General features: G+C 44.7%; 2 protein-coding genes across 2 annotated transcripts in view; both read right to left on the bottom strand.

Annotated features, from left to right (window-relative positions):
- LOC309564402 (uncharacterized protein) overlaps positions 1-27,030 on the bottom strand; it is an 880,901-nt gene that overhangs the window by 161,102 nt on the left and 692,769 nt on the right. Inside the window, 1 exon segment of the mRNA XM_082269030.1 lies at positions 17,640-18,550. Coding sequence (XP_082125156.1) covers positions 17,640-18,550 — 911 coding nt within the window.
- LOC309563417 (uncharacterized protein) lies at positions 45-26,255 on the bottom strand (the record flags this gene model as incomplete). The annotated part of the gene is made up of 8 exons (XM_082267814.1): positions 26,224-26,255; positions 3,030-3,149; positions 2,728-2,898; positions 2,502-2,641; positions 2,306-2,393; positions 2,052-2,190; positions 220-314; positions 45-110 (listed from the first exon to the last, which is right to left on the bottom strand). Exons 2-8 carry the CDS (start codon positions 3,123-3,125, stop codon positions 45-47), a joined length of 795 nt encoding a protein of 264 aa, XP_082123940.1. The 5' UTR covers positions 3,126-3,149; positions 26,224-26,255.

Here is a 27,030-nt window from a genome sequence, read left to right as displayed (position 1 = left end):
CACCAAACTTGACAATGAAACCTCTCCTGTGGGATCTCCATAACTTAGAGATTCCTTGGAATTAGATGGATCCATCGCTTCTTCTGCACTCTGAGATTTAAGATGGACATCTGGAGTAACAGTGTGTGATTGGTCCAAACATTCCTCAAATTTGGAGGGATCCATTGATTTCTCCAAATGGCAAGGTCTGTGATGTAAGTTTTGAGTAATGGGATTTACTTCTGGAGAATATTGTGTGATGTCATTATGTTCTCCAGAAAAGTCTGCAGTTAATGTAAGAGGCCTGTCCATGGTTTTCCGGATGTAGCTTTCATCTGTTGGAGAGAAATTTTTAAAAAGATAAGTATTCTTCATGTCTGCCATTTAGTTCAGCTTTCACGTGGTGTACAGTAACTTCATTGTATTTGTTGGGAGCATGATGTTACATTGAGGAATAGAGATGGACCTTTCATATGGTGTACAGTATCTCCTCCTCATTTGTTGGGAACATGACGTTATATTGAGAAATGGAGAGGGACCTTTCATATGGTGTACAGTATCTCCTCCTCATTTGTTGGGAACATGACGTTATATTGAGAAATGGAGAGGGACCTTTCATATGGTGTACAGTATCTCCTCCTCATTTGTTGGGAACATGATGTTATATTGAGGAATGGAGATGGACCTTTCATATGGTGTACAGTATCTCCTCCTCATTTGTTGGGAACATGACGTTATATTGAGGAATGGAGGTGGACCTTTCATATGGTGTACAGTATCTCCTCCTCATTTGTTGGGAACATGACGTTATACTGAGGATTGGAGATGGACCTTTCATATGGTGTACAGTATCTCCTCCTCATTTGTTGGGAACATGATGTTATATTGAGGAATAGAGATGGACCTTTCATATGGTGTACAGTATCTCCTCCTCATTTGTTGGGAACATGACGTTATACTGAGGATTGGAGATGGACCTTTGTTATGGTGTACAGTATCTCCTCCTCATTTGATGGGAACATGACATTATATTGAGGAATAGAGATGGACCTTTCATATGGTGTACAGTATATTCTCCTCATTTGTTGGGAACATGTCATTATATTGAGGAATGGAGATGGACCTTTCATATGGTGTACAGTATCTCCTCCTCATTTGTTGGAAACATGACGTTATATTGAGGAATGGAGATGGACCTTTCATATGGTGTACAGTATCTCCTCATTTGTTGGGAACATGACGTTATATTGAGGAATGGAGATGGACCTTTCATATGGTGTACAGTATCTCCTCATTTGTTGGGAACATGACGTTATATTGAAGAATGGAGATGGACCTTTCATATGGTGTACAGTATCTCCACCTATTTTGGGGAGGGGGCGGATGTTGGTGTTGTACAATAATTTTCTTCCCGTTAGCAGTTAAGAATTCCTAATCTTGCCCTTACTGAAGGATTCCAGATTCTCTATCTTAAGCAGATAAAGAAACAAGGACATGTAACTGAAGGAAGAAGTTTTACCTCCAAATAAAGAGAGGGTTGGGAATGAGGGATAGTCTATAGGAATTTATTTTTGAGGACTCAAAATATTAATACAGAATCGTTGTGGGTGTGATTTAACAATAATAATAATAATAATTCATAACATTTGTAAGAAAAAAAAAAAACATAGTAGAATATGGATCTTGTGAATTATCTTGTCAGAATATTTATACTGCTCTGAATATAACAGTGTCTCTATTTATGTCAATAAGCAAAGATCTGTGAGGTAGGAGAATCTCCACTTATTTCCACAAATCAATATGTAGCGAATTCTTTTTATCGATTAATTTCTTAACATTTGTAAGAAAAAAAAACATAGTAGAATATGGAACCTGTGAATTATCTCAATGACTTCTGGAATTAGAAAGGAATTATTTGGTCCATGTTGGAGCAAATTGGGTCGAGCTTTATCAGTTTTTCGCTTCTAACTGAATCAAATGCATTTATTTATTTTTCATTTTGTAAATACATACTTTATACTCCTAGAAGTAAAATAAAAATGTGAACTGTTTCTGCATTTAGTGTTTCTTACTTGTGTCCATATGTAGAGAAGATTCCTCTTGTTTACTTTCCATAATCCTCTCCCCCTCCTCCATAGACTGCTGATCTCCACTCACCAACCTCTCCTCTTCCTCTATAACATCAGCTTGGATATCCTTAGATTCTACATCCTAAACCCCAAAGATGATATGATACATTTGTAAAAAGGAATTAGAAGTTACATAGAAGAATGAACGCTCATATTTTAGAACAGATTTCTAGGTGTACATGCTCAGTCCCATCTACCTGATGATGGCGAGGGATGGCGTGATCTTCCTGTGTGGAATCCTGGAAACACAGAGCACGAGGACATTTCTCTGGTGGGTTCCCATTACTGGATCCATCTGTAGGAAACACACACACTGACTGAATACATTGTTTCTATGTGTTTATCAGATGATGGGGGATCTAGGTGGATCCTCCGTACTGCTCTCTCCTTTACAATAGTCTCCTCTTACCCGGTGATGTGAGGGGCGGCTGATTCTCCATCATGACGTCCTTGTAGAGATCCTTGTGTCCTTCTAAATACTCCCACTCCTCCATGGAGAAATAGACAGTGACATCCTGACACCTTATAGGAACCTGACACACACAATGATACAGTCACCATCCAGACACATCTCTTGTCTGTTACTGGATAATGTCCCAGAATTCCCAGCACCACTCACCTCTCCTGTCAGCAGTTCAATGATCTTGTTGGTGACTTCTAGAATCTTCTTGGCACTGGTTACCTCTGTTGTCAGGCCGTGAGGTGGAGGCACTGTGATGGGTGATGTCCCGTGAAGACAGCCGCTGGGTGCTAATGGATCATCAGATGTTTTCTTCACTACTTTATAATCCTGTGTAAGGAGAGAAAGTAACATTTATTAATATAGATTCCCCTGAATCTTCCTGATCTTCCCAGTCATCAATGTGTTTTAATTACAGAAAAAAATCGAATGTCAAGAGACCCTGCCAGAATACTCCTCACCTCTCCGGTCAGCAGAGAAATGATTTCCAGGGTGAGATCTAACATCCTGTCAGTCACGTGCTTTTCCATTTCGTCCATCTTAATCGGTACGGTCATATGACCTATACAGGACTCTCCTCTCTGTAAATAGATAATAAACTGAGAATTATCTGAGCTGTACTTGAATGAATAATGTCTGCTCAGAGGTCCTCCATAGTTCCGACACCTGACTAATTCGTCTTTCAGGTCTTGCTTTTCAAAGTAACAAGGTGCTTCTAAACCCAAAATTTTTCAGTTTTTTGGTAGGGAGACAGCGCTCATTCACTGTAGACAGGACAACAGCAATCGGTCAAGACTACCAACACTTCCCCTTCTTCGTAACAGAAAGGGGGGCTCTGCAGTCCAGTTGGATAAATGTCTTCATATTTAGGATGTATCTGGTCTATAAACCAGAGGCTCTGGATGGACAGTTGGATAAATGGCTCTATATTTAGGATGTATTCGGTCTATAAACCAGAGGCTCTGGATGGACAGTTAGATAAATGGTTCTAGATTCAGGATGTATCTGGTCTATAAACGAGAGGCTCTGGATGGACAATTAGATAAATGGTTCTAGATTCAGGATGTATCTGGTCTATAAAAACTAGAGGCTCTGGATGGACAGTTGGATGAATGGGCTATCAAACTGATAAGAGGCATGGAGGAGCTCAGCTATGAGGAAAGATTTTAGGAACTGAATTTATTCTCTCTTGAGAAGAGGAGATTAAGGGGGATATGATCAACATGTATGAATACATAAGGGGTCCATATAGTGAACTTGGTGTTGAGTTATTCACTTTACGGTCATCAGAGGTAAGGGGGACACTCTTTATATCTAGAGGAAAACAGAATTTGTCTCGAACTACGGAAAGGTTTCTTCACAGTAGGAACTGTGAAAATGTGGAATAGACACCCTCCAGAGGTGGCTCTGGCCAGCTCAGTAGAATCCTTTAAAAAAAAGCCAGGATTCTTCACATAAGGCATAATATACCTGGGTACTCGCATTTATAGGTAAAGCTGATCCACAGGATATCCAATTGCATCTCGGGGGATCGGGAAGGAATTCTTACCCCAGCTGTAGCAAATTGGATCATGCTTTGCAGGGATTTTTTGCCTTCCTCTGGATCAACTGCGAAGTATAGGATTGTTTATATGGGACTATACCATACAGGTTTTTTTTTTTTTTTTTTTTTTTTTTATATTGGTTGAGCTAGATTTGTGTCTTTTTTTAACCTAACTATGTAACTATGAATTACTATAAATTTAGGATGTATTTGGTCTATAAACCAGAGGCTCTGGATGGACAGTTGGATAAATGGTTCTATAGGATGTATTTGGTCTATAAACCAGAGGCTCTGGATGGACAGTTGGATAAATGGTTCTATATTTAGGATGTATCTGGTCTTTAAACCAGAGGCTCTGGATGGACAGTTGGATAAATGGTTCTATATTTAGGATGTATCTGGTCTATAAACCAGAGGCTCTGGATAGACAGTTGGATAAATGGTTCTATATTTAGGATGTATCTGGTCTATAAACCAGAGGCTCTGGATGGACAGTTGGATAAATGGTTCTATATTTAAGATGTATCTGGTCTATATACCAGAGGCTCTGGATGGACAGTTGGATAAATGGTTCTATAGGATGTATTTGGTCTATAAACCAGAGGCTCTGGATGGACAGTTGGATAAATGGTTCTATATTTAGGATGTATCTGGTCTTTAAACCAGAGGCTCTGGATGGACAGTTGGATAAATGGTTCTATATTTAGGATGTATCTGGTCTATAAACCAGAGGCTCTGGATAGACAGTTGGATAAATGGTTCTATATTTAGGATGTATCTGGTCTATAAACCAGAGGCTCTGGATAGACAGTTGGATAAACGGCTCTATATTTAGGATGTATCTGGTCTTTAACTACTTGCCGACCGCCGCAAGTAGATATACTGCGGCGGTCAGCCCAGGCCAGGCAAAGTGTCGTATATATACCTCACTAGCCTGGGACCGGCTTGTGAGCCAATAGCGGGCGAGCGAGCACCCGCCCCGTTCACTGAGGAGTCCGCGCGTGTGACCGGCGGACCCGATGTCCGCTGGTCACACTACGATCGTCGGTAGAGAGGGAGAAAGGCGGGCGGCTTATGTTAACAAGCCGCCTGTCATTCTCCCCTGTGTAAAAATGGAGATCAGACGGTTCTACAATGTAGAACCATTGATCTCTGTTTTTACACTAGTAGTTATGTCCCATCACAGTTAGAAGCACGCCCCTAGGACACACTTAACCGCTCCCTCTCCAATACAGTTAACCCCTTCCCTGCCAGTGTCATTTTTACAGTAACAGTGCATATGTATAGCACTGATTACTGCAGTAATGTCACTGGTAACCCCAAAAGTGTCAAAAATGTCAGTCAAGGGTCCGATCTGTCCGCCGCAATGTCGCAGTCCCGCAAAAAAAAAAAAAAAAAAAAAAAATTGCAGATCGCCGCCATTACTCGTTAAAAAAAAAAAAAAACACCAAAAATGACAAAAATCTTTCCCTTTGTTAGTAAACGCGATAAATTTTGCGCAAACCAATCAAAATACGCTTTTTGCGATTTTTTTTTTTTTTTTACCAAACATATGTAGCATAAAACAAATTGGCTGAAAATGTTCAAAAATTTTGATTTTTACATATTTTTTGGGGGGAATTTCATATAAAAAAATGTGAAAAATATTGTTATTTTTGCAAAATTTACGCTCTTTTTTTGTTTATAGCGCATGATCAAAAAAAAAAAAAAAAATCGCACAGGTGATCAAATACCACCAAAAGAAAGCTCTGTTTGTGGGAAAAAAAGGACGTGAAATTCATTTAGGTAAAGCGTCGCACGACCGCGCAATTGTCCGTTAAAGTCACGCAGTAAAAAAAAAAAAAAAAAAAAAAAAAAAAAAATCGCAAAATAGGCCCTGGTCAGGAAGATGGTAAAATCTTCCGGGGCTTAAGTGGTTAAATCAGAGGCTCTGGGTGGACAGTTGGATAAATGGCCCTATATATAGGATGTATCTGGTCTTTAAACCAGAGGCTCTGATTAGACAGTTGGCCAAAAGATCCCCAAGCAACGGCTTGCATCCCGTAGAGAGAAGACTGTCCTGGTAGCTGGAGGTCTGAAAGAAGATCACTTTAAAATCTATTGATACTCTAGGTCAGTGATGGCGAACCTTGCCACCCCAGATGTTTTGGAACTACATTTCCTATAATGCTCATGCCGTCTGCAGTGTAGTTGAGCATCATGGGAAATGGGGTTCGCCATCACTGCTGTAGGTGATTGACAATAATAATGGCTGGGTGTAAATATAAAATAATATCTTATTACCTCCTCTGCTGCAAGTTCAAGCGATGTCTCCTCTCTACTTCCTGCTTCCTCCCTTCTCACCTTTCACCTGGAACTTCCTGTTTATACTTGTACATCACTTCCTGTCTGTGTGATCCGCTCATGCTCATAGTTGGTGAGATCACCGCCTTGTGTAGAGTATAGAAATTGCAGTTAGCATTGTTTTTCACTATTTTGATCGTTTCCTACCAGTGCATTCTGTAACTTTATTGCGTAGTTTATCTCTCAGTTAAAACTGAAACTGTTTAAGAGTATTTTTTTTCTTGTGCATTACTATTATAAATAGATTGTAAGCTCCAACGAGCAGGGCCCTCTGATTCCTACTGTATTAAAGTGTATTGTATTTGTACTGTCTACCCTCAAGTTGTAAAGCGCTGCGTAAACTTGTCGGCGCTATATGAATCCTATATAATAATATTAATAGTAATAATAATAATTAATATTATTAGTAAGATTCTAAATTACAGTGACTGCATAAGGATTAGTTTTTCAGGGGTGTTATATATGTAATATTCTTGTAAAAGACATTTACAAAATAAAAATAAACTAAGCTTTGTATATAGAGATTGTACCAGTTATTGTAAGTGTTTGCATAGAGCTCAGATCGGAGTTCACAGCACATGATGATTCTTATATTTGTCCTGATGCTCACAAAACATGTTCATTACGTCCTCCTGAGTCTTCCAAATAGACATTATAACCTTCACTTCTACTGCAGGAGGATTCTATTACCAATGATAAATGTAGTAGGAAAGAACTTGCAGCTCCTCTGAGATCCCAATGCTTCTGGCGAAAACCGGTGTTTGCACTAGGACGTGTGACGCGGCAACAGCTGATGAGAATGACCGAGAGTGACGGGGTAGGGGAATCTGACGGGGTAGGGAAATCTGAGAGAACACCGGCAATGTAGCACAAGCATTATCCACAGACATTGTCTATAGTTCCTCCCTTCCTCATTACTTTTGCTGTCCACCCTACATAGGCTGATGTCCAACTATTCTTCACAATATTTTCTCTGGTAATATTCCCCTATCTATCCACTCTACATTCTGTGAAAACTTTCTCCTCCACCATCCACACTACACTTTCCGACAGCTCTCTTCCACCATCCACACTACATTCTCCGACAGCTCTCCTCCCACTATCCACACTACATTCTCTGACAGCTCTCCTCCACCATCCACACTACACTTTCCGACAGCTCTCTTCCACCATCCACACTACATTCTCCGACAGCTCTCCTCCCACCATCCACACTACATTCTCCGACAGCTCTCCTCCACCATCCACACTACAGTCTCCGACAGCTCTCTTCCACCATCCACACTACATTCTCCGACAGCTCTCCTCCACCATCCACACTACATTCTCCGACAGCTCTCCCCCACCATCCACACTACATTCTCCGACAGCTCTCCTCCCACCATCCACACTACATTCTCCGACAGCTCTCCTCCCACCATCCACACTACATTCTCCGACAGCTCTCCCCCACCATCCACACCATACCTCCCAACTTTTGAACTTCGCAATGAGGGACACTGAAAGGGAAACAAAACCTGCGGCGCGCATAGCGCTCCGCGGCAAATTGTGGGTGTGGTCAATTGTTTAGCAGTGGGAGGGGCTTAAGGGATAGGGTAAACAAAACCCAGACTTCCTAGTACTCAAAATATGCTTTTATTGCTCAGCCTACCTTAAAGAAGAACTTCATTAAAATAGTCAGAGACTGCATAGCAAGCAGCACCTGTTGGGACAATGAAGACTTTGGTGAGAAGTATATAATGTACAGTATTGTGTATATAGTGCAGGAGTGTGTAATGTACAAAATGCAGGGGACAGGAGTATGTAATGTATAGAATGCAGGGGACAGGAGTGTGTAATGTACAGAATGCAGGAGACAGGAGTGTGTAATGTACAGAATGCAGGAGACAGGAGTGTGTAATGTACAGAATGCAGGAGACAGGAGTATGTAATGAACAGAATGCAGGAGACAGGAGTGTGTAATGTACAGAATGCAGGAGACAGGAGTGTGTAATGTACAGAATGCAGGAGACAGGAGTATGTAACGTTCAGAATGCAGGAGACAGGAGTATGTAACGTACAGAATGCAGGAGACAGGAGTATGTAATGTACAGAATGCAGGAGACAGGAGTATGTAATGTACAGAATGCAGGAGACAGGAGTGTGTAATGTACAGAATGCAGGAGACAGGAGTGTGTAATGTACAGAATGCAGGAGACAGGATTGTGTAATGTACAGAATGCAGGAGACAGGAGTGTGTAATGTACAGAATGCAGGAGACAGGAGTGTGTAATGTAGAGAATGCAGGAGACAGGAGTATGTAATGTACAGAATGCAGGGGTCAGACTCTGCACCATCCACCCCCCCAGCTCTATACACCCCAAATGCCCACCCAGCTCCATACACCCCCCCCCCATCCACCCCAAATGCCCCCAGCAGCTCTATCCACCTCAAATGCCCACCCTAGCTCCATCCACCTAAAATGCCCACCCTAGCACTATCTATCCCAAACACCCATCCAACCTCCATACACCCCATATGCCCACCCCAGCTCCATCCAACCCAAATGCCCCCTTTTGGGGGGCGCAAACAGAAAAATGTAATAGGCATTGCTTTGCGGCAAAAAACGCTGTTAAAAATTGCGTGACTTTGAGGTCACAAAAGTGTGAAAGGGGCCTTCAGTAATCAAGGTAGAGTGTGCCCCCTTCAATGCAGAGAGACCAGCAGGCTGTGCCCCCCTTCAATGCAGAGAGACCAGCGTGCCCCCTTTCAATGCAGAATGGCCAGCGTGCCCCCTTTCAATGCAGAATGACCAGCGTGCCCCCTTTCAATGTAGAATGGCGAGCGTGCCCCCTTTCAATGCAGAATGACCAGCGTGCCCCCTTTCAATGCAGAATGACCAGCATGTCGTGCCCCCCTTCAATGCAGAGAGATCATCGTGCCCCCTTTCAATGCAGAGAGACCAGCGTGCCCCCTTTCAATGCAGAGAGACCAGTGTGCCCCCTTTCAATGCAGAATGACCAGCGTGACCCCTGTCAATGCAGAATAACCAGCGTGACCCCTTTCAATGCAGAATGACCAGCATGCCATGCCCCCCTTCAATGAAGAGAGATCATCGTGCCCCCTTTCAATGCAGAGAGACCAGCGTGCCCCCTTTCTATGCAGAATGACCAGCGTGACCCCATTCAATGCAGAAAAACCAGCCTGACCCTTTTCAATGCAGAAAAACCAGGCTGACCCCTTTCAATGCAGAATAACTAGCCTGACCCCTTTCAATGCAGAATAACCAGCGTGACCCCTTTCAATGCAGAATGACCAGCGTGACCCCTTTCAATGCAGAATGACCAGCCTGACCCCTTTCAATGCAGAACGACCAGCCTGACCCCTTTCAATGCAGAATAACCAGCCTGACCCCTTTCAATGCAGAATAACTAGCCTGACCCCTTTCAATGCAGAATGACCAGCGTGACCCCTTTCAATGCAGAATGACCAGCCTGACCCCTTTCAATGCAGAACGACCAGCCTGAGCCCTTTCAATGCAGAACGACCAGCGTGACCCCTTTCAATGCAGAATGACCAGCCTGACCCCTTTCAATGCAGAACGACCAGCGTGACCCCTTTCAATGCAGAATGACCAGCGTGACCCCTTTCAATGCAGAATGACCAGCCTGACCCCTTTAATGCAGAATAACCAGCATGACCCCTTTCAATGCAGAATGACCAGCGTGATCCCTTTAATGCAGAATAACCAGCGTGACCCCTTTAATGCAGAATGGCCAGCGTGACCCCTTTAATGGAAAATAACCAGCGTGACCCCTTTAATGCAGAGGGAGGGATGACAGAGGGAGGGAGAGAGAGATGACGGAGGGAGGGAGGGATGACAGAGGGAGGGAGGGAGGGATGACAGAGGGAGGGAGAGAGAGATGACGGAGGGAGGGATGACAGAGGGAGGGAGAGAGAGATGACGGAGGGAGGGATGACAGAGGGAGGGAGGGAGGGAGAGAGAGAGAGATGAGGGAGGGAGGGATGACAGAGGGAGGGAGAGAGAGATGACGGAGGGAGGGAGGGATGGCAGAGGGAGGGAGAGAGAGAAGACGGAGGGAGGGAGGGATGACAGAGGGAGGGAGGGATGACAGAGGGAGGGAGAGAGAGATGACGGAGGGAGGGAGAGAGGGATGACGCAGGGAGGGAGGGATGACAGAGGGAGGGAGGGAGAGAGATGACGGAGGGAGGGAGGGATGACAGAGGGAGGGAGAGATGAGAGAGGGGGGGAGGACAGAGAGGAAGTGAGGACAGAGGGGGGTAAAGGATGGGAAGGGAGGGAGGAGAGAAGAAAAAGGGGGGAGAAGAGAAAGGGGGGGGAGAGCTCCTCCTCCATAGACATGCTGGATATTGTAGTCTCACAAACTCCCCTCTACAATGAGACACACGGCAATCCCGCCCAGCCTCTGCCTCTCTCACACACAGCCACAGCTATAGGGGTTGGGAGTGCACATATCAGGGGGTCCTGGGGGCACACGCTATGGGGGTTGGGAGGGCACATGCTATGGGGGTTGGGAGGGCACATATCAGGGGGTCCTGGGGGCACACGCTATGGGGATTGGGAGGGCACATATCAGGGGGTCCTGAGGGCACACACTATAGGGGTTGGGAGTGAACATATCAGGGGGTCCTGAGGGCACACGCTATGGGGGTTGGGAGGGCACATATCAGGGGGTCCTTGGGGGGTGGGCAGGAAAAAAAGCTCTCCCCCCACCATCCACACTACATTCTCCGACAACTCTCCTCCACCATCCACACTACATTCTCCGACAGCTCTCCTCCACCATCCACACTACATTCTCCGACAGCTCTCCTCCACCATCCACACCACCCACATTCTCCGACAGCTCTTCTCCACCATCCACACTACATTCTCCGACTGCTCTCCTCCACCATCCACACTACATTCTCCGACAGCTCTCCTCCACCATCCACACTACATTCTCCGACAGCTCTCCCCCCACCATCCACACTACATTCTCCGACAGCTCTCCTCCACCATCCACACTACATTCTCCGACAGCTCTCCCCCCACCATCCACACTACATTCTCCGACAGCTCTCCTCCACCATCCACACTACATTCTCCGACAGCTCTCCTCCACCATCCACACTACATTCTCCGACAGCTCTCCTCCACCATCCACACTACATTCTCTGACTGCTCTCCTCCCACCATCCACACTACATTCTCAGACAGCTCTCCTCCACCATCTACACTACATTCTCCGACAGATCTCCTCCACCATCCACACTACATTCTCCGACAGTTCTCCTCCACCATCCACACTACATTCTCTGACAGATCTCCTCCCACCATGCACACTACATTCTCTGACAGCTCTCCTCCACCATCCACACTACATTCTCCGACTGCTCTCCTCCCACCATTCACACTACATTCTCCGACAGCTCTCCTCCACCATCTACACTACATTCTCCGACAGATCTCCTCCACCATCCACACTACATTCTCCGACAGTTCTCCTCCACCATCCACACTACATTCTCTGACAGATCTCCTCCCACCATGCACACTACATTCTCTGACAGCTCTCCTCCACCATCCACACTACATTCTCCGACTGCTCTCCTCCCACCATTCACACTACATTCTCCGACAGCTCTCCTCCACCATCTACACTACATTCTCCGACAGATCTCCTCCACCATCCACACTACATTCTCCGACAGTTCTCCTCCACCATCCACACTACATTCTCTGACAGATCTCCTCCCACCATGCACACTACATTCTCCGAAAGCTCTCCTCCACCATCCACACTACATTCTCCGACTGCTCTCCTCCCACCATCCACACTACATTCTCCGACAGCTCTCCTCCACCATCTACACTACATTCTCTGACAGATCTCCTCCACCATCCACACTACATTCTCCGACAGTTCTCCTCCACCATCCACACTACATTCTCTGACAGATCTCCTCCCACCATGCACACTACATTCTCTGACAGTTCTCCTCCACCATCCACACTACACTATCCGACAGATCTCCTCCCACCATCCACACTGCATTCTCCGACAGATCTCCTCCCACCATGCACACTACATTTTCTGACAACTCTCCTCCGCCATCCACACTACATTTTCCGACAGCTCTCCTCCCACCATCCACACTACATTCTCCGACAGCTCTCCTTCACCATCCACACTACATTCTCCGACAGCTCTCCTTCACCATCCACACTACATTCTCCGACAGCTCTCCTCCACCATCCACACTTCATTCTCCGACAGCTCTCCTCCACCATCCACACTACATTCTCTGACAGCTCTCCACCCACCATCCACACTACATGCTCCTCCACCATCCACACTACATTCTCCGACAGCTCTTCTCCACCATCCACACTACATTCTCCGACAGCTCTCCTCTACCATCCACACTACATTTTCCGACAGATCTCCTCCCACCATCCACACTGCATTCTCCGACAGATCTCCTCCCACCATGCACACTACATTTTCTGACAACTCTCCTCCGCCATCCACACTACATTTTCCGACAGCTCTCCTCCCACCATCCACACTACATTCTCCGACAGCTCTCCTTCACCATCCACACTACATTCTCCGACAGCTCTCCTTCACCATCCACACTACATTCTCCGACAGCTCTCCTCCACCATCCACACTACATTCTCCGACAGCTCTCCTCCACCATCCACACTACATTCTCTGACAGCTCTCCTCCACCATCCACACTACATTCTCCGACAGCTCTCCTCCCACCATCCACACTACATTCTCTGACAGCTCTCCACCCACCATCCACACTACATTCTCTGACAGCTCTCCACCCACCATCCACACTACATGCTCCTCCACCATCCACACTACATTCTCCGACAGCTCTTCTTCACCATCCACACTACATTCTCAGACAGCTCTCCTTCACCATCCACACTACATTCTCCGACAGCTCTCCTCCACCATCCACACTACATTCTCCGACAGCTCTCCTCCACCATCCACACTACATTCTCTGACAGCTCTCCTCCACCATCCACACTACATTCTCCGACAGCTCTCCTCCCACCATCCACACTACATTCTCTGACAGCTCTCCACCCACCATCCACACTACATTCTCTGACAGCTCTCCACCCACCATCCACACTACATGCTCCTCCACCATCCACACTACATTCTCCGACAGCTCTTCTCCACCATCCACACTACATTCTCCGACAGCTCTCCTCTACCATCCACACTACATTTTCCGACAGCTCTCCTTCCACCATCCACACTACATTCTCCGACAGCTCTCCTCCACCATCCACACTACATTCTCCGACAGCTCTCCTCTACCATCCACACTACATTTTCCGACAGCTCTCCTTCCACCATCCACACTACATTCTCCGACAGCTCTTCTCCACCATCCACACTACATTCTCCGACAGCTCTCCTCCACCATCCACACTACATGCTCCTCCACCATCCACACTACATTCTCCGACAGCTCTCCTCTACCATCCACACTACATTTTCCGACAGCTCTCCTCCACCATCCACACTACATTCTCCGACAGCTCTCCTCCACCATCCACACTACATTCCCTGAAAGCTCTCCTCACCATCCACACTACATTCTCCGACAGCTCTCCTCCCACCATCCACACTACATTCTCTGACAGCTCTCCTCCACCATCCACACTACATTACTACATTCTGTGATTCCTTTGCTGCTGCCTTGTCCCCTCTTTAATTTTCCAGTGTCTATGGCATTGTGAGCTCCATGATGTTATGGGCTTCTCTTTCTGCATATTACTTCTTTGTCTCTAATATTTTGTCTCTGATCTCCATCATCCCTGACCCCTTGTATCCATGCTTCAGAGAATCTCCCAAGCAGATATTAAATACCTCCTGACTATATGGCATTTAAAGTGTCTCTATGTATATCTATAATATCAGCTGATGTGTGGAAGTAGAACTTCTGGGCTCTCTTTCTAACCAATAGATGACGCTCTATGAACCAAGCACATTCCAATCATCAATCAATTAAGAATTAAAGTCATTTGTAAAAAATAGGAAAACAGAACATTGCAATGCATAGGGTTTAATGGTTTAATATACAAAATCCAAATACGTGAATAACACACAATAAAAAACTGTAAATCAATAAATAATCTTGTATAAATCAGTAAAATTACATTTTAAATTTTACAGTCTTTTCATTAAGTATAAAAAGAGGAATAGCCGTGCAATATCCAGAAGCTACCTATACAAGGGATCATTGTTGACAGACAAGTCTTGATTGGATACTGTAAGTTATTGCGTTGTTACCAGGGCCGTCTTTAACACAGGGCAAAAGGAGCAGCTGCCCTGGTCCCAGTCATTGTTGTGGGGCCCAAAGCAGCTGCCCCCTTGAGCCCCCACTGCCTGCAAATAATTGATAAGTGGATTTGGGAGGGCCAAACAAAAATATTTGCCATGGGTCCAATCAATATTAAAGACGGCCCTGGTTGTTACTGTAATGTATTCTGCATCCAGAAGAATAAACATAATAGACAGATCAGCCTCCAAGCATTGTTCCTTCATATTCTCGCCCGTGTATTGCCACGATTTAGTGTATATTGCCCGTGTATTGGTACAGCTGTCCATGTATTGTTAGAATTCGCTATTCTGTTTCCACATGTATTGCTACATTTGGCAATCTACCACCACAGTTTAGTTCTTTGGTGCCATCTGCATAAGTGTGAGACCAAATCAGCATAGTTTGTTCAGAGGACTGTATTTCTATAAAGTATCTGCTGTCAAAATATTAAGGGTCTTCAAAAGGCTTCGGTACTTTTTTATATTTCAGTTATATTGAGTTAAAATAAAAAAGTGCATAAACTTTTAGAAGAACCCTGGTATATCTATTTAACCACTTAAGCCCCGGAAGATTTTACCCCCATTCCGACCAGGGGGTATTTTGCGATTCGGCACTGCGTGACTTTAACGGACAATTGCGAGGTCGTGCGACGCTGTACCTAAACGAATTTGGCGTCCTTTTTTTCCCACAAACAGAGCTTTCTTTTGGTGGTATTTGATCACCTGTGCGATTTTTTGATCATGCGCTATAAACAAAAAAAGAGCGTCAATTTTGCAAAAATAGCAATATTTTTCATTTTTTTTATATGAAATTCCCCCCCAAAAAAATGTAAAAATCAAAATTTTTTTAACATTTTCGGCCAATTTGTTTTATGCTACCTATGTTTGGTAAAAAAAATCGCAAAAAGCGTATTTTGATTGGTTTGCGCAAAAGTTATTGCGTTTACTAACTAAGGGAAAGATTTTTGTCATTTTTGTTGTTTTTTTTTAACGCGTAATGGCGGCGATCTGCGATTTTTTTTGCGGTACTGCGACATTGAGGCGGACAGATCGGACCCTTGACTGACATTTTTGACACTTTTGGGGTTACCAGTGACATTTCTACAGTAATCAGTGCTATATATATGCACTGTTACTGTAAAAATACACTGGTAGTGAAGGGGTTAACTTTATTTGAGAGGGAGGGGCTGTGTGTGTCCCTAGGGGCATGATTCTAACTGTGATTGGCTGGGGCTTCATCTGTATGCAGAGTGATCAATGGATCTACATAGTAGATCCATATGATCAGCTCTCATACAGAGGGGAGAATGACAGGCAGCTTGTTTACACAAGCTGCCTGACTTTCTCCCTCTCCCCCGCCGATCGCCGAGTGGCCGGCGGACATCGGGTCCGCCGGTCACACGCGCGGGGGGGTCCGTGACCACACGGGAGCGGGGGCGCGCGCTCGCTCCCTAGACCCTCACAAGCTAGTGACGTAGCCCTACGTCACTTTGCCTGTGAGGGACTGACCGCCGACGTAGATAGTCGTGCGGCGGTCGGCAAGTGGTTAACCACACCTCAAAAAGCTCCTGGACCATCTGGTCTTCGGTCAGCAATCTAGTAAATGGCCGCCGCCGGCCGATTCATTCTCTGGCTCACGATCGCACGGGCGGGCCGGTAAAAGCACCAGAGGGTGGTGCGAGGGGGGATGTCCCCTCCCGCCGCCTGTTATATTTCTGTCAACCCTCAAATCCAGCGCAACCTATATATATATATATATATATATATATATATATATAATACATTGCAAAAAGTATTGGAGTGCCTTTCTTTACACACACATGAACTTTAATGGCATCCCAGTCTTAGTCCGTAGGGTTCTACCTTGAGTTGGCCCACCCTTTGCAGCTATAACAGCTTCAACTCTTCTGGGAAGGCTGTCCATAAGGTTTAGGAGTGTGTTTATGGGAATGTTTCACCATTCTTCCAGAAGCGCATTTGTGAGGTCAGGCCCTGATGTTGGATGAGATGGCCTGGCTCGCAGTCTCCGCTCTAATTCATCCCAAAAGTGTTCTATCGGTTTGAGTTTAGCACTGCAGGCCAGTCAAGTTCCTCCACCACAAACTTGCTCACCAATGTCTTAATGGACCTTGTTTTGTGTACTGGTGCGCAGTCATTTGGTGGAGGGGGGGTCATGGTTTGGGGTTGTTTTTCAAGGGTTGAGCTTGGCCCATTAGTTCCAGTAAAGGGAACTCTTGAAGAGGTTGTAAACCCCCCCCCCCAAAAAAAAAAAAACCCTGTAAGACTAAGCCCTAATGAGCTAGTATGCAGATATATCGCCTCTAGGCTGGAAAGCCTAAAATAAAAAAATAAATAAACACAATCTCGGTTTCCCAGCCGAGGCAACGGCAGTGTTTACAAGTGCCGAAGCCAGGCGTGACGTTATAATGTCGCGTCCGGCCCTCCGAGAGTCATAGAGATGGCTGGGGACCATCTGGTCTTCAGTCAGCAATCTGGTAAATGGTCGCCGCCGGCCGATTCATTCTCTGGCTCACCGATCGCACGGGCGAGCCGGTAGAAGCACCAGAGGGTGGTGCGAGGGGGGGGGGGATGTCCCCTCCCGCCGCCAGTTAAAACAACCAAGCGGCTGAACTGCCACTATGATTGTTTTTACGGTGCAGGGAATTGCCGGCAGAAAAATAAGATATCTGAACAATGCCTGATACTGCTCCCATGATTCAGATATCTCCACACAAAGTCCATGACGTCATATGTCGTTTGGATGGGAAGTGGTTAAAAAGAATTTTCATCTTTATGGACTCTCTGGTGTCTAAAAAGTACACTTTTCTGAGTGAAACATTTCCCGCACTCTGGACAGGAATAAGGGCGCTCACCGGTGTGAATTCTCTGGTGTTTACTAAGGTCTCCTTTGTGATTGAAACCTTTACCGCAGTCTGGACATGAAAAACGAAGTTCGCCAGTGTGAATCCTTCGGTGACTAATTAGGTTTCCTTTCAAAGTAAAAGATCTTCCGCACTCTAAACATGAAAAAGGGCGCTTGCCCGTGTGAATTCTTTGGTGACTTATAAGGTTTCCTTTCTCAGTGAACGATTTCCCACACTCTGAACATGGATAAGGACGCTCACCCGTGTGAATTCTCTGGTGTTTAATGAGGTATCTAATTTGAACAAAACTTTTTCCACACTCTGTGCATGAGAAATGTCGCTCACCTGTGTGAATTTTCTGGTGTCTAAGAAGGTCTCCTTTGTAAATGAAACATTTCCCGCACTCCGTACACGAGAAAGGGCGCTCACGCGTATGAATTCTCCGGTGTTTCTGAAGTACATTTTTCTGTGTAAAACATTTCCCGCACTCTAAACATGAAAAGGGAGGCTCACCGGTGTGACTTTTCTGGTGCATAACAAGATCATCTTTCTGAGTCAAACATTTCCCGCACTCTAAACAAGAATAGGGAGGCTCACCGGTGTGAATTCTCTGGTGTATTAGAAGGTTTCCTTTGTCAGCAAAACGTTTCTCACACTCAAAACATGCAAAAACACGCTCATCTGTGTGAATTCTTTGGTGTAAAATAAGCGCCCCTTTTTGAGTGAAACATTTCCCGCACTCTGAACATGAAAATGGACGCTCACCTGTGTGAATTCTCTGGTGTATAAGAAGTGCTCCTTTTTGAATGAAACATTTCCCGCATTCTGAACATGAATGTGGACGCTCACCCGTGTGAATTCTCTGGTGTCTATGAAGGCTTCCTTTCGCAGTGAAACATTTCCTGCACTCCGAACATGAAAAAGGAGGCTCATCCTGATGTTTAGGTAGTGCTTTGTTTTTAGTGTGAGACTTCTTGCAATCCAAATATGACAATGAAGGCTCTTCTACATGACCTATATCGCATAAAGAAGACTCCTTGGGGTTGGATGGATGTGTTGATGTATCCACACTGTGGGACCTCAAATTTATATCTGAAGACATAATATGGCATTGATCAAAAGATTCTTCAAGATTAGAGGGATCCATTATTCCCTCCAAACGGTGATCTATAATGGGATTTACTCCCGGGGAACACTGCGTGGTGTCATTATTTTCTGCCTTGAAAACTGGAGATAAAATTGGATCGCCCTCTGAACTATTCAGAATGAAAGGTCCATCTGTTTAAAAAAATCAAAGAAAAAGCATAATTTAAAAAAAAAGTCTTCAAGTCTTTTATTTGGGAGTCATATCTGTTGGTTTAGCACTAAGAGGTTCCTCAGAGCTCTGGCATGGAATCCTGTCCAATTGTTACACCAAACTATGGAAAACAGGCCAGCTAAAGAATGCTATTCACACATACCACACTGGATAACAGTACTCGTCCATTGATGATGCTGTAGCTGTGAGAATGGAGAAGAACCTACCTCTGCCTCATTTGTAGGAAACATGACAATGTACTGAAGAACAGAAATGTAGAATTCATCTCTCCAGGTACCAGATATAGGGTTCTTCAAGTATTGTCCCTAACATCACCAAAGGACCACAAGTAATTCACCCATACCACACTGGATAACAGTACTTGTTTATTGATGATGCTGTTGCTGTAAGAATGGAGAAGAACCTTACTCCGCCTCATTTGTAGGAAACATGACAATGTACTGAAGAACAAAGATGTACCATTCATCTCTGTAGGTACCAGTTATAGGGGTTCTTCAAGTGTTGTCCCTAACATCACCAAAGGACCACAGGTAATTCACCCATACCACGTTGGCTAACAGTACTTGTGCATTGATGATGCTGTAACTGTGAGAACGGAGAAGAACCTACCTCTGCCTCATTTGTTGGAAACATGGCAATGTACTGAAGAACAGAGATGTACCATTCATCTCTGTAGTTACCAGATATAGGGTTCTTCAAGTGTTGTCCCTAACATCACCAAAGGGCCACAGGCAATTTACCCATACCACACTGGATAACAGTTCTTGTCCATTGATGATGCTCTGACTGTGAGAATGGAGACGAACCTTCCTCCACCTCATTTGTAGGAAGCATGACAATGTACTGAAGAACAGAGATGTACCATTCATCTCTCAGCTATAGGGGTTCTTCAAGTGTCATCCCTAACATCACCAAAGGGCCACAGGTAATTCACCCATACCACTCTGGAGACCCGGGAGGAGCTGCGGAAGGCGACATTGCTTGTGATAATGGCTGAGCGGCTGCTTAGCCGCATCGGTTGCCATTACATGAAAGTCGACCGTTGGCTCTAAAAAACAATACCAGGGTGATGCTTGCAGCTGCAGGCATCACCCTGGAACAACCCCTTTGAAGCTGAAGGACGCATATTTGTGTTACGTCGGCGTTAAAGATTTGAAATATGTAACTTTTTATAGATTGGTGTGTTTGTCCCTCTCTGGTACCAGGAAAAACCAAACAAGGTGGTTTTTTTGGTATATAGTCATAACCCGACAATGTATTGAAGAAGATAGATGTACCATTCATATTGTGGTAAAGAAGATAGTAGATATAGAATTATTCAAGTGTTGTCTATAACACCACCAAAGGGCCACACCTAAAATATAACTAAAGGCAAAACTTTTTTTTTAGTTTTGGATAGCGTGGAGAGGGAATAGAACATCTATCAGTTTTTATTGCTGTCTGTGCCCCCGTTAGGGAGATTCCCCCTCTCGATTTGTCCTGTTTACCATTATCATTAAAAGTGAAAGTAAAAGAAAATCCCAAACATTGGATTGTCCCCCAGAAAAGTAATAGAGGGGAAATCTCCCAATGGGGACACTAATTCTGGTGTCCCTTAATTTGTAGGGATTTCCTCTCACTTCCTGTTGGGCTATGGGGCAGGAAATCTCTGCAATGGGACACAGATAGTGAAAAAAAATATCACAGGGTTGACATCACCAAAGGGCCACACATAATGTTCATTATATTTAATGCTTGAGAGGACTGTCAGGAACCTCAGACCTAATAGAGCACATATGACAAACACAAGGCCCAGGGGCCGTAACGGCCTGCCGGGCCCTGTCATGTGGCTCTCACACCCAGTTTTGCAGCCGAAACGTGACGGAACTCCATTTCACCACCTCTGGCTCTCACCCTCCGCTCCCCGCTGTCAGTTGTAAACACAGAAGCCTTCTTTTTTTACAAGGGACAGCTTTGCTCAGCGGCTCCCAGATCTAACAGATCCCTGCATACACTCAAGGCGGGGATAGCTCTCAATGCAAGGCGAGGCAGAGCCACCTACACAGGGAGGTACTAGAGTGGGCCAGGTAGTAGAGAAGGATGCGGGGAATCTTTGGGGGGTTGGGGTTGCACACCCTGAAATCTGTACACAGCACACCCTTGAACTCTGCACTCTGTATGTAGTGTGCCCTTAAATCTGCACACTGTATACAGGGGAACCCCTGAACCCTGCACTCTGTATGTAATGTACCCCTCAAATCTGTACACAGGGGAACCCCAGAACCCTGCACTCTGTATGCAACCCATTCCCGAACCCTACAATCTGTACACAGTGCACTTCTGAACTCTGCACTCTATATGTAGTGCACCTTGAAATCTGCACACTGCACACAGGGGACCTCCTGAACCCTGCACTCTGTATGTAACCCATTCCTGAACCCTACACTCTGTATGTAATGCATTCCTGAACCCTGCACACTGTACATAGTGCACCCCAAACCCTGCACTCTGTACACAGTGCACTCCTGAACTCTGCACTGTGTATATAGTGTACCCCTGAACTCTGTACACAGGGGAGCCCCTGAACCCTGCACTCTGTATGTAACCCATGCCTGAACCCTACACTCTGTATGTAATGCATTCCTGAACCCTGCACACTGTACATAGTGCACCCCAAACCCTGCACTCTGTACACAGTGAACTCTGCACTCTGTAAGTAGTGTACCCCTGAAATCTGTACTCTGCACACAGGGGAACCCCTGAACCCTGCACTCTGTATGTAACCCATTCCTGAACCCTACACTCTGTATGTAATGCATTCCTGAACTCTGCACTCTGTACATAGTGCACCCCCAAACCCTGCACTCTGTACACAGTGCACTCCTGAACTCTGCACTCTGTATGTAGTGTACCCCTGAAATCTGTACTCTGTACACAGGAGAACCCCTGAACCCTGCACTCTGTACACAGCACACTCCTAAACTCTGCACTATGATCCTGAAGCCTGCACTCTGTACATAGCACACCCCAGACACAACCAGCCCTTTGAAGGTAACCATACTACGGATGTGGCCGATGATGAAATTGAGTTTGGCACCCCTGCAATAGAGAAAATTTAGGATCAGAGAGTGAGGCCAGGATACATTTTTGGCTGAGGATATGTGGCAGAAAACAATACGAAATAGGGAACATGTTACATGAGGCTAGTAGAGATCAATGCTTTTACCTTCATCAATGTTCCCACTACAGACTGCTGAGGTTCGAGGGCTGCACATTATATACCAAAGGGCCACATGGGAAGGTGGGGCAGCAGGGATGTAGAATGTTGATCCAGTTAGGTAAAAGATTTCCTTTTAGATCCAGAATTAATTATTTTATCTTTGATGAAGCAAGTTGATCCAAGCTTTACGAGTTTTCTGCCTTCCGTTGGATCTGCTGTGGATTTATATTTTTGATTTTTTCTCCCTTTGAGGTAAACCCGCTTGATATACATATATTTTTCAACCCATCTAATATAATTGCATACTTTACTTTCAAAGAAGTAAAACAAAAACTTAAGACTCGGTCCACACTAGCGCGACTTGTCAGGCGACTTGTCAGACTGACAAGTCGCGCTCCCTCGCGGTCCATTGACCGCTACAGGACCCGTTCTAATAGGAGCGACACAAGTCACTCCGACTTAGAAAAAGGGTCCTGTACTACTTCGGGGCGACCTCGGAGCGACTTGCATAGACTTCCATTATGTGAAGACCATGCAAGTCGCACCAAAGTCGTGGTGCATGGGAATGCACAAGTCGCCCCCGAAGTAGTACAGAGTCGTGTCTCCTCAGTGTGAACCGACTCTTAACTCTTCTGTATTTTGTGTTTATTACTTACTTGTGTATGTATGTGAAGAAGATTCCTCCTGTTCACTTTTCATAATCATCTCCCCCTCCTCCATAGACTGCTGATTTCCACTCACCAACCTCTCTTCTTCTTCCTCTTTATCCTCAACTTTGATGTCTTTCAGTTTTACAGCCTAAAACCCCAAAGATTATAAAACATAAGGCCTAGAAAAGTTAATGACATTAAGAATAAAATACACAGAAGGATTTCATCTCATGGAATAGAATTTGACTGCTTTTTGTCAACTTTTATATACCTGTTCATGGTGAGGGAACTTTTGATCTTCCTGTGTGGAATCTTGGGAATACCGAGGACCAACCTCCTCCATAGACTGCCGATGTCTACTCACCAGCGTCTCTTCTTCTTCCTCTTTTATTTTAACATTGATATCTTTCCCTTCTTCATCCTAAACCACAAAAACGAAAGAATACATGTCTAAAAAAGGAACAAAAATGTTCTAGAAAATTATCATCTCATAGCTTAGAATATATTTTTAGGTCTCCATGCTCCGTCTCATCTACCTGATGATGGTGAGGGATGGTGTGATCTTTTGGTGGGGAATCCTGGGAATACAGAGGACGGGGACATCTCTCTGGTGGGTTCCCATTACTGGATCCATCTGTAGGAAACACACACACTGACTGAATACATTGTTTCTATGTGTTTATCAGATGATGGGGGATCTAGGTGGAGCCTCCATACTGCTCTCTCCTTTACAATAAAGTCTCCTCTTACCCGGTAAAGTGAGGGGTGGCTGATCCTCCATCATGACGTCCTTGTAGAGATCCTTGTGTCCTTCTAAATACTCCCACTCCTCCATGGAGAAATAGACAGTGACATCCTGACACCTTATAGGAACCTGACACACACAATGATAAAGTCACCTTCCAGACACATCCCTTGTCTGTTACTGGATAATGTCCCAGAATTCCCGGCATCGCTCACCTCTTCTGTCAGCAGCTCAATGATCTTCTTGGTGGCTTCTAGAATCTTCTTCCCTTTTCTCTCCGGTGTCAGGCAGTGAGGTGGAGGCGCTATGATGGGTGATGCTCTATGAAGACATATGTTGGGTGTTGGATCACCAGGCCTATTCTTCACTATTTTGTAATTCTAAGTAAGTTGAGAAAAACCAAAAATTAGTAAAGACTTGCTAGAGTCGTCCTCACATCTCTGGTCAGGTCTGTGTTTTATTAATAGAGATAAGAGTGATGTCATGTGACCTCCCAGAATCCTCCTCACCTCTCCGGTCAGCAGGTAGATGATCTCCAGGGTGAGGTCCAATATCCTCTCAGTAACTTGGATTTGGTCACAGTCCATGATTATTGGTTTAGTCATGTGATCTAAAATGGACGCTCCTCTCTGTCAACAAATAAAACTGATCATTATTTGCTTTATAGTGGGAAGAAGAATGTCTCCACAACGTTCCTCCTTCGTTCTCATAGGTCTCTCTTCGACCTCTTGTTATATTATATTTCGGGCCTCATTTTTCAGTGAACTGAAAGACAACCAGACATTATCTTATATGTACAAATTGAACTAAGCCTTGGATAGAGGATAAGACTTATCAAATTATTGTTTTTTTAATGGGAACCCTTATACTCGACCTCTGCATCCTTGGTTAATAAAATAAAAGCGCTTGTAGCTATTTTTCAGTTAACTTTCTTATATAATTTTGCACCTAAATATTGCCGGAACTGATCTATGGCCCCTTTTTTCTCTGATTAAGTTTCAATTTGACTATAATAGTTTCTAAATTGGTATAAGTTTGGATGTATCTGTTCTTTAAACCAAAAGGTTCTGGATGGATGGTTGGATAAATGGCTCTATACTTAGGATGTATCTGGTCTATAAACCAGAGGCTCTGGATTGGATAGACAGTTGGAAAAATGGATCTATATTTAGGATGTATCCGGTCTATAAACCAGAGGCTCTGGATAGACAGTTGGATAAATGGTTCTATATTTAGGATGTATCCAGTCTATAAACCAGAGGCTCGGGCTAGACAGTTGGATAAATGGTTCTATATTTAGGATGTATCCGGTCTATAAACCAGAGGCTCTGCATGGACAGTTGGATAAATGGTTCTATATTTAGGATGTATCTGGTCTATAAACCAGAGGCTCTGGATGGACAGTTGGATAAATGGTTCTATATTTAGGATGTATCTGATTTATAAACCAGAGGCTCTGGATGGACAGTTGGATAAATGGTTCTATATTTAACCACTTTACCTCCGCTCACATGGAGGCTACTGCGGCAAAGTGCCGCGATCCCGTCCAGCGACGTAGACCTACGTCGCTGGACTCCGCCCCTCGTGGGCGGCGCTCGCGCGCCGCCGGAGGCTCGCTCCCGCTGTGTTCATTCACAGCGGGAGTCGGGCCAGCGGAGGAGCAGCGGCGATTGCCGCTGCTCTGCCCCGATCGTCGGGGATCGAGTCTGGAGACAGCGGGCGGATCTCCATAGTGACAGGGACTGACAGATCGGAGTGTTCAGCATAGCTGGACATCCGCTCTGTCCTTCTGTCACTCAGTCACCTCCCCCCCCACACGTTAGTAAGCACCAGGCATACATTAACCCATCCCTCTCCAATAAAATTAACCCCTTCCCTGCCAGTGTCATTTTTACAGTAACAGTGAATATATATAGCACTGATTACTGTAGAAATGTCACTGGTACCCCCAAAAGTGTCAAAAATGTCAGTCAAGGGTCCGATCTGTCCTCCGCAATGTCGCAGTCCTGCAAAAAAAATCGCAGATCACCGCCATTACGCGTTAAAAAAAAAACACCAAAAATGACAGAAATCTTTCCCTTAGTTAGTAAACGCAATAACTTTTGCGCAAACCAATCAAAATACGCTTATTGTGATTTTTTTTACTAAACATAGGTAGCAGAAAACAAATTGGCCAAAAATTTTTAAAAAATTAGATTTTTACATTTTTTTGGGGGGAATTTCATATAAAAAAATGTGAAAAATATTGTAATTTTTTCAAAATAAACGCTCTTTTTTTGTTTATAGCGCAAAAAGTAAAAATCGTACAGGTGATCAAATACCACCAAAAGAAAGCTCTGTTTGTGGGAAAAAAAGGACGTAAATTTCGTTTGGGTACGGCGTCGCACGACTGCGCAATTGTCAGTTAAAGTCGCACAGCGCCGAATCACAAAAAGTGGCCTGGACGGAAGACAGCAAAATCCTCCGGTGGTAAAGTGGTTAAGATGTAACTGTATACAATTGTATTATATGTGTGTGTAGCAGAATCTGTTGGAGATAAAAAAAAACATCAGAATGAATATGGAGGAAGAGGACGAAACATGACGGGGGGGGGGGTTACTGGGTGTAAATATAAAATAATATCTTATTACCTCCTCTGCTGCCAGTTCCAGCAATGTCTCCTCTCTACTTCCTCCCTGTTGGTGTTTAGGACCCCTGGTCCCGATGGTAGTCCCGGACTACCTATGGCTCCTTTGCTCGTATTGTGTCTGCAGGCCCGGGAGGCTGGTTTCAGGAAATAACACAGACGGAGACAGATGTATAGTGAAGCCAAGCTCTCAGTTTATTGTAGGCTCGTTATGGGTTATATAGTAGAAATGAGGGCGTATAACAAAACGTGTAACATTCTCATTGGTTAAACAGTTTGAGAAGAACAAGCATCATTCTGGGGAAAAGCTAGTTTAAGCAAGTTTCGTTTCAGGGACAAAGTACATACACTCAACACCATATATGGTACATGACTCATGACTTAGAAATCTCCTGACACAGCCTTATCGCGAACTGCAGAAACTTTCCATGGCACGTAGACACTTTTCATATCTTGTGTAACTAAAGTCACGTACACACACACACACACAGCTTATAAGACATTAATGCATACAAAATGGGGTAGGGACATACAAAATGGGGGACATGCGTAGTATCTAGTTGTTCTCAGTCTCCCACAATCCCCTCTTAAAAATCATTTTTCTTATATACATGATTTTTCTATCCTAAGACTTAGAGAGATGTGCTCTGGGGTGGGCAAGAGAGGATGTTTTTGGCTTCATTGGTATAAGAGTTCTTATTCAAGGGATTTTTCCCTGTGTGTATCTTCCACATTATCATAAGTGATATGGTCCCTCTGCTCCTGCTGTTTGTGTCTCTTAACATACTCAGTGTAATCTGCGGGGCTATGT

This window comes from Pelophylax lessonae, assembly GCF_965119305.1.
Source record: "Pelophylax lessonae genome assembly, chromosome: 9".
Taxonomy (NCBI): domain Eukaryota; kingdom Metazoa; phylum Chordata; class Amphibia; order Anura; family Ranidae; genus Pelophylax; species Pelophylax lessonae.
This window is presented reverse-complemented; position numbering and strand designations above follow the sequence as displayed.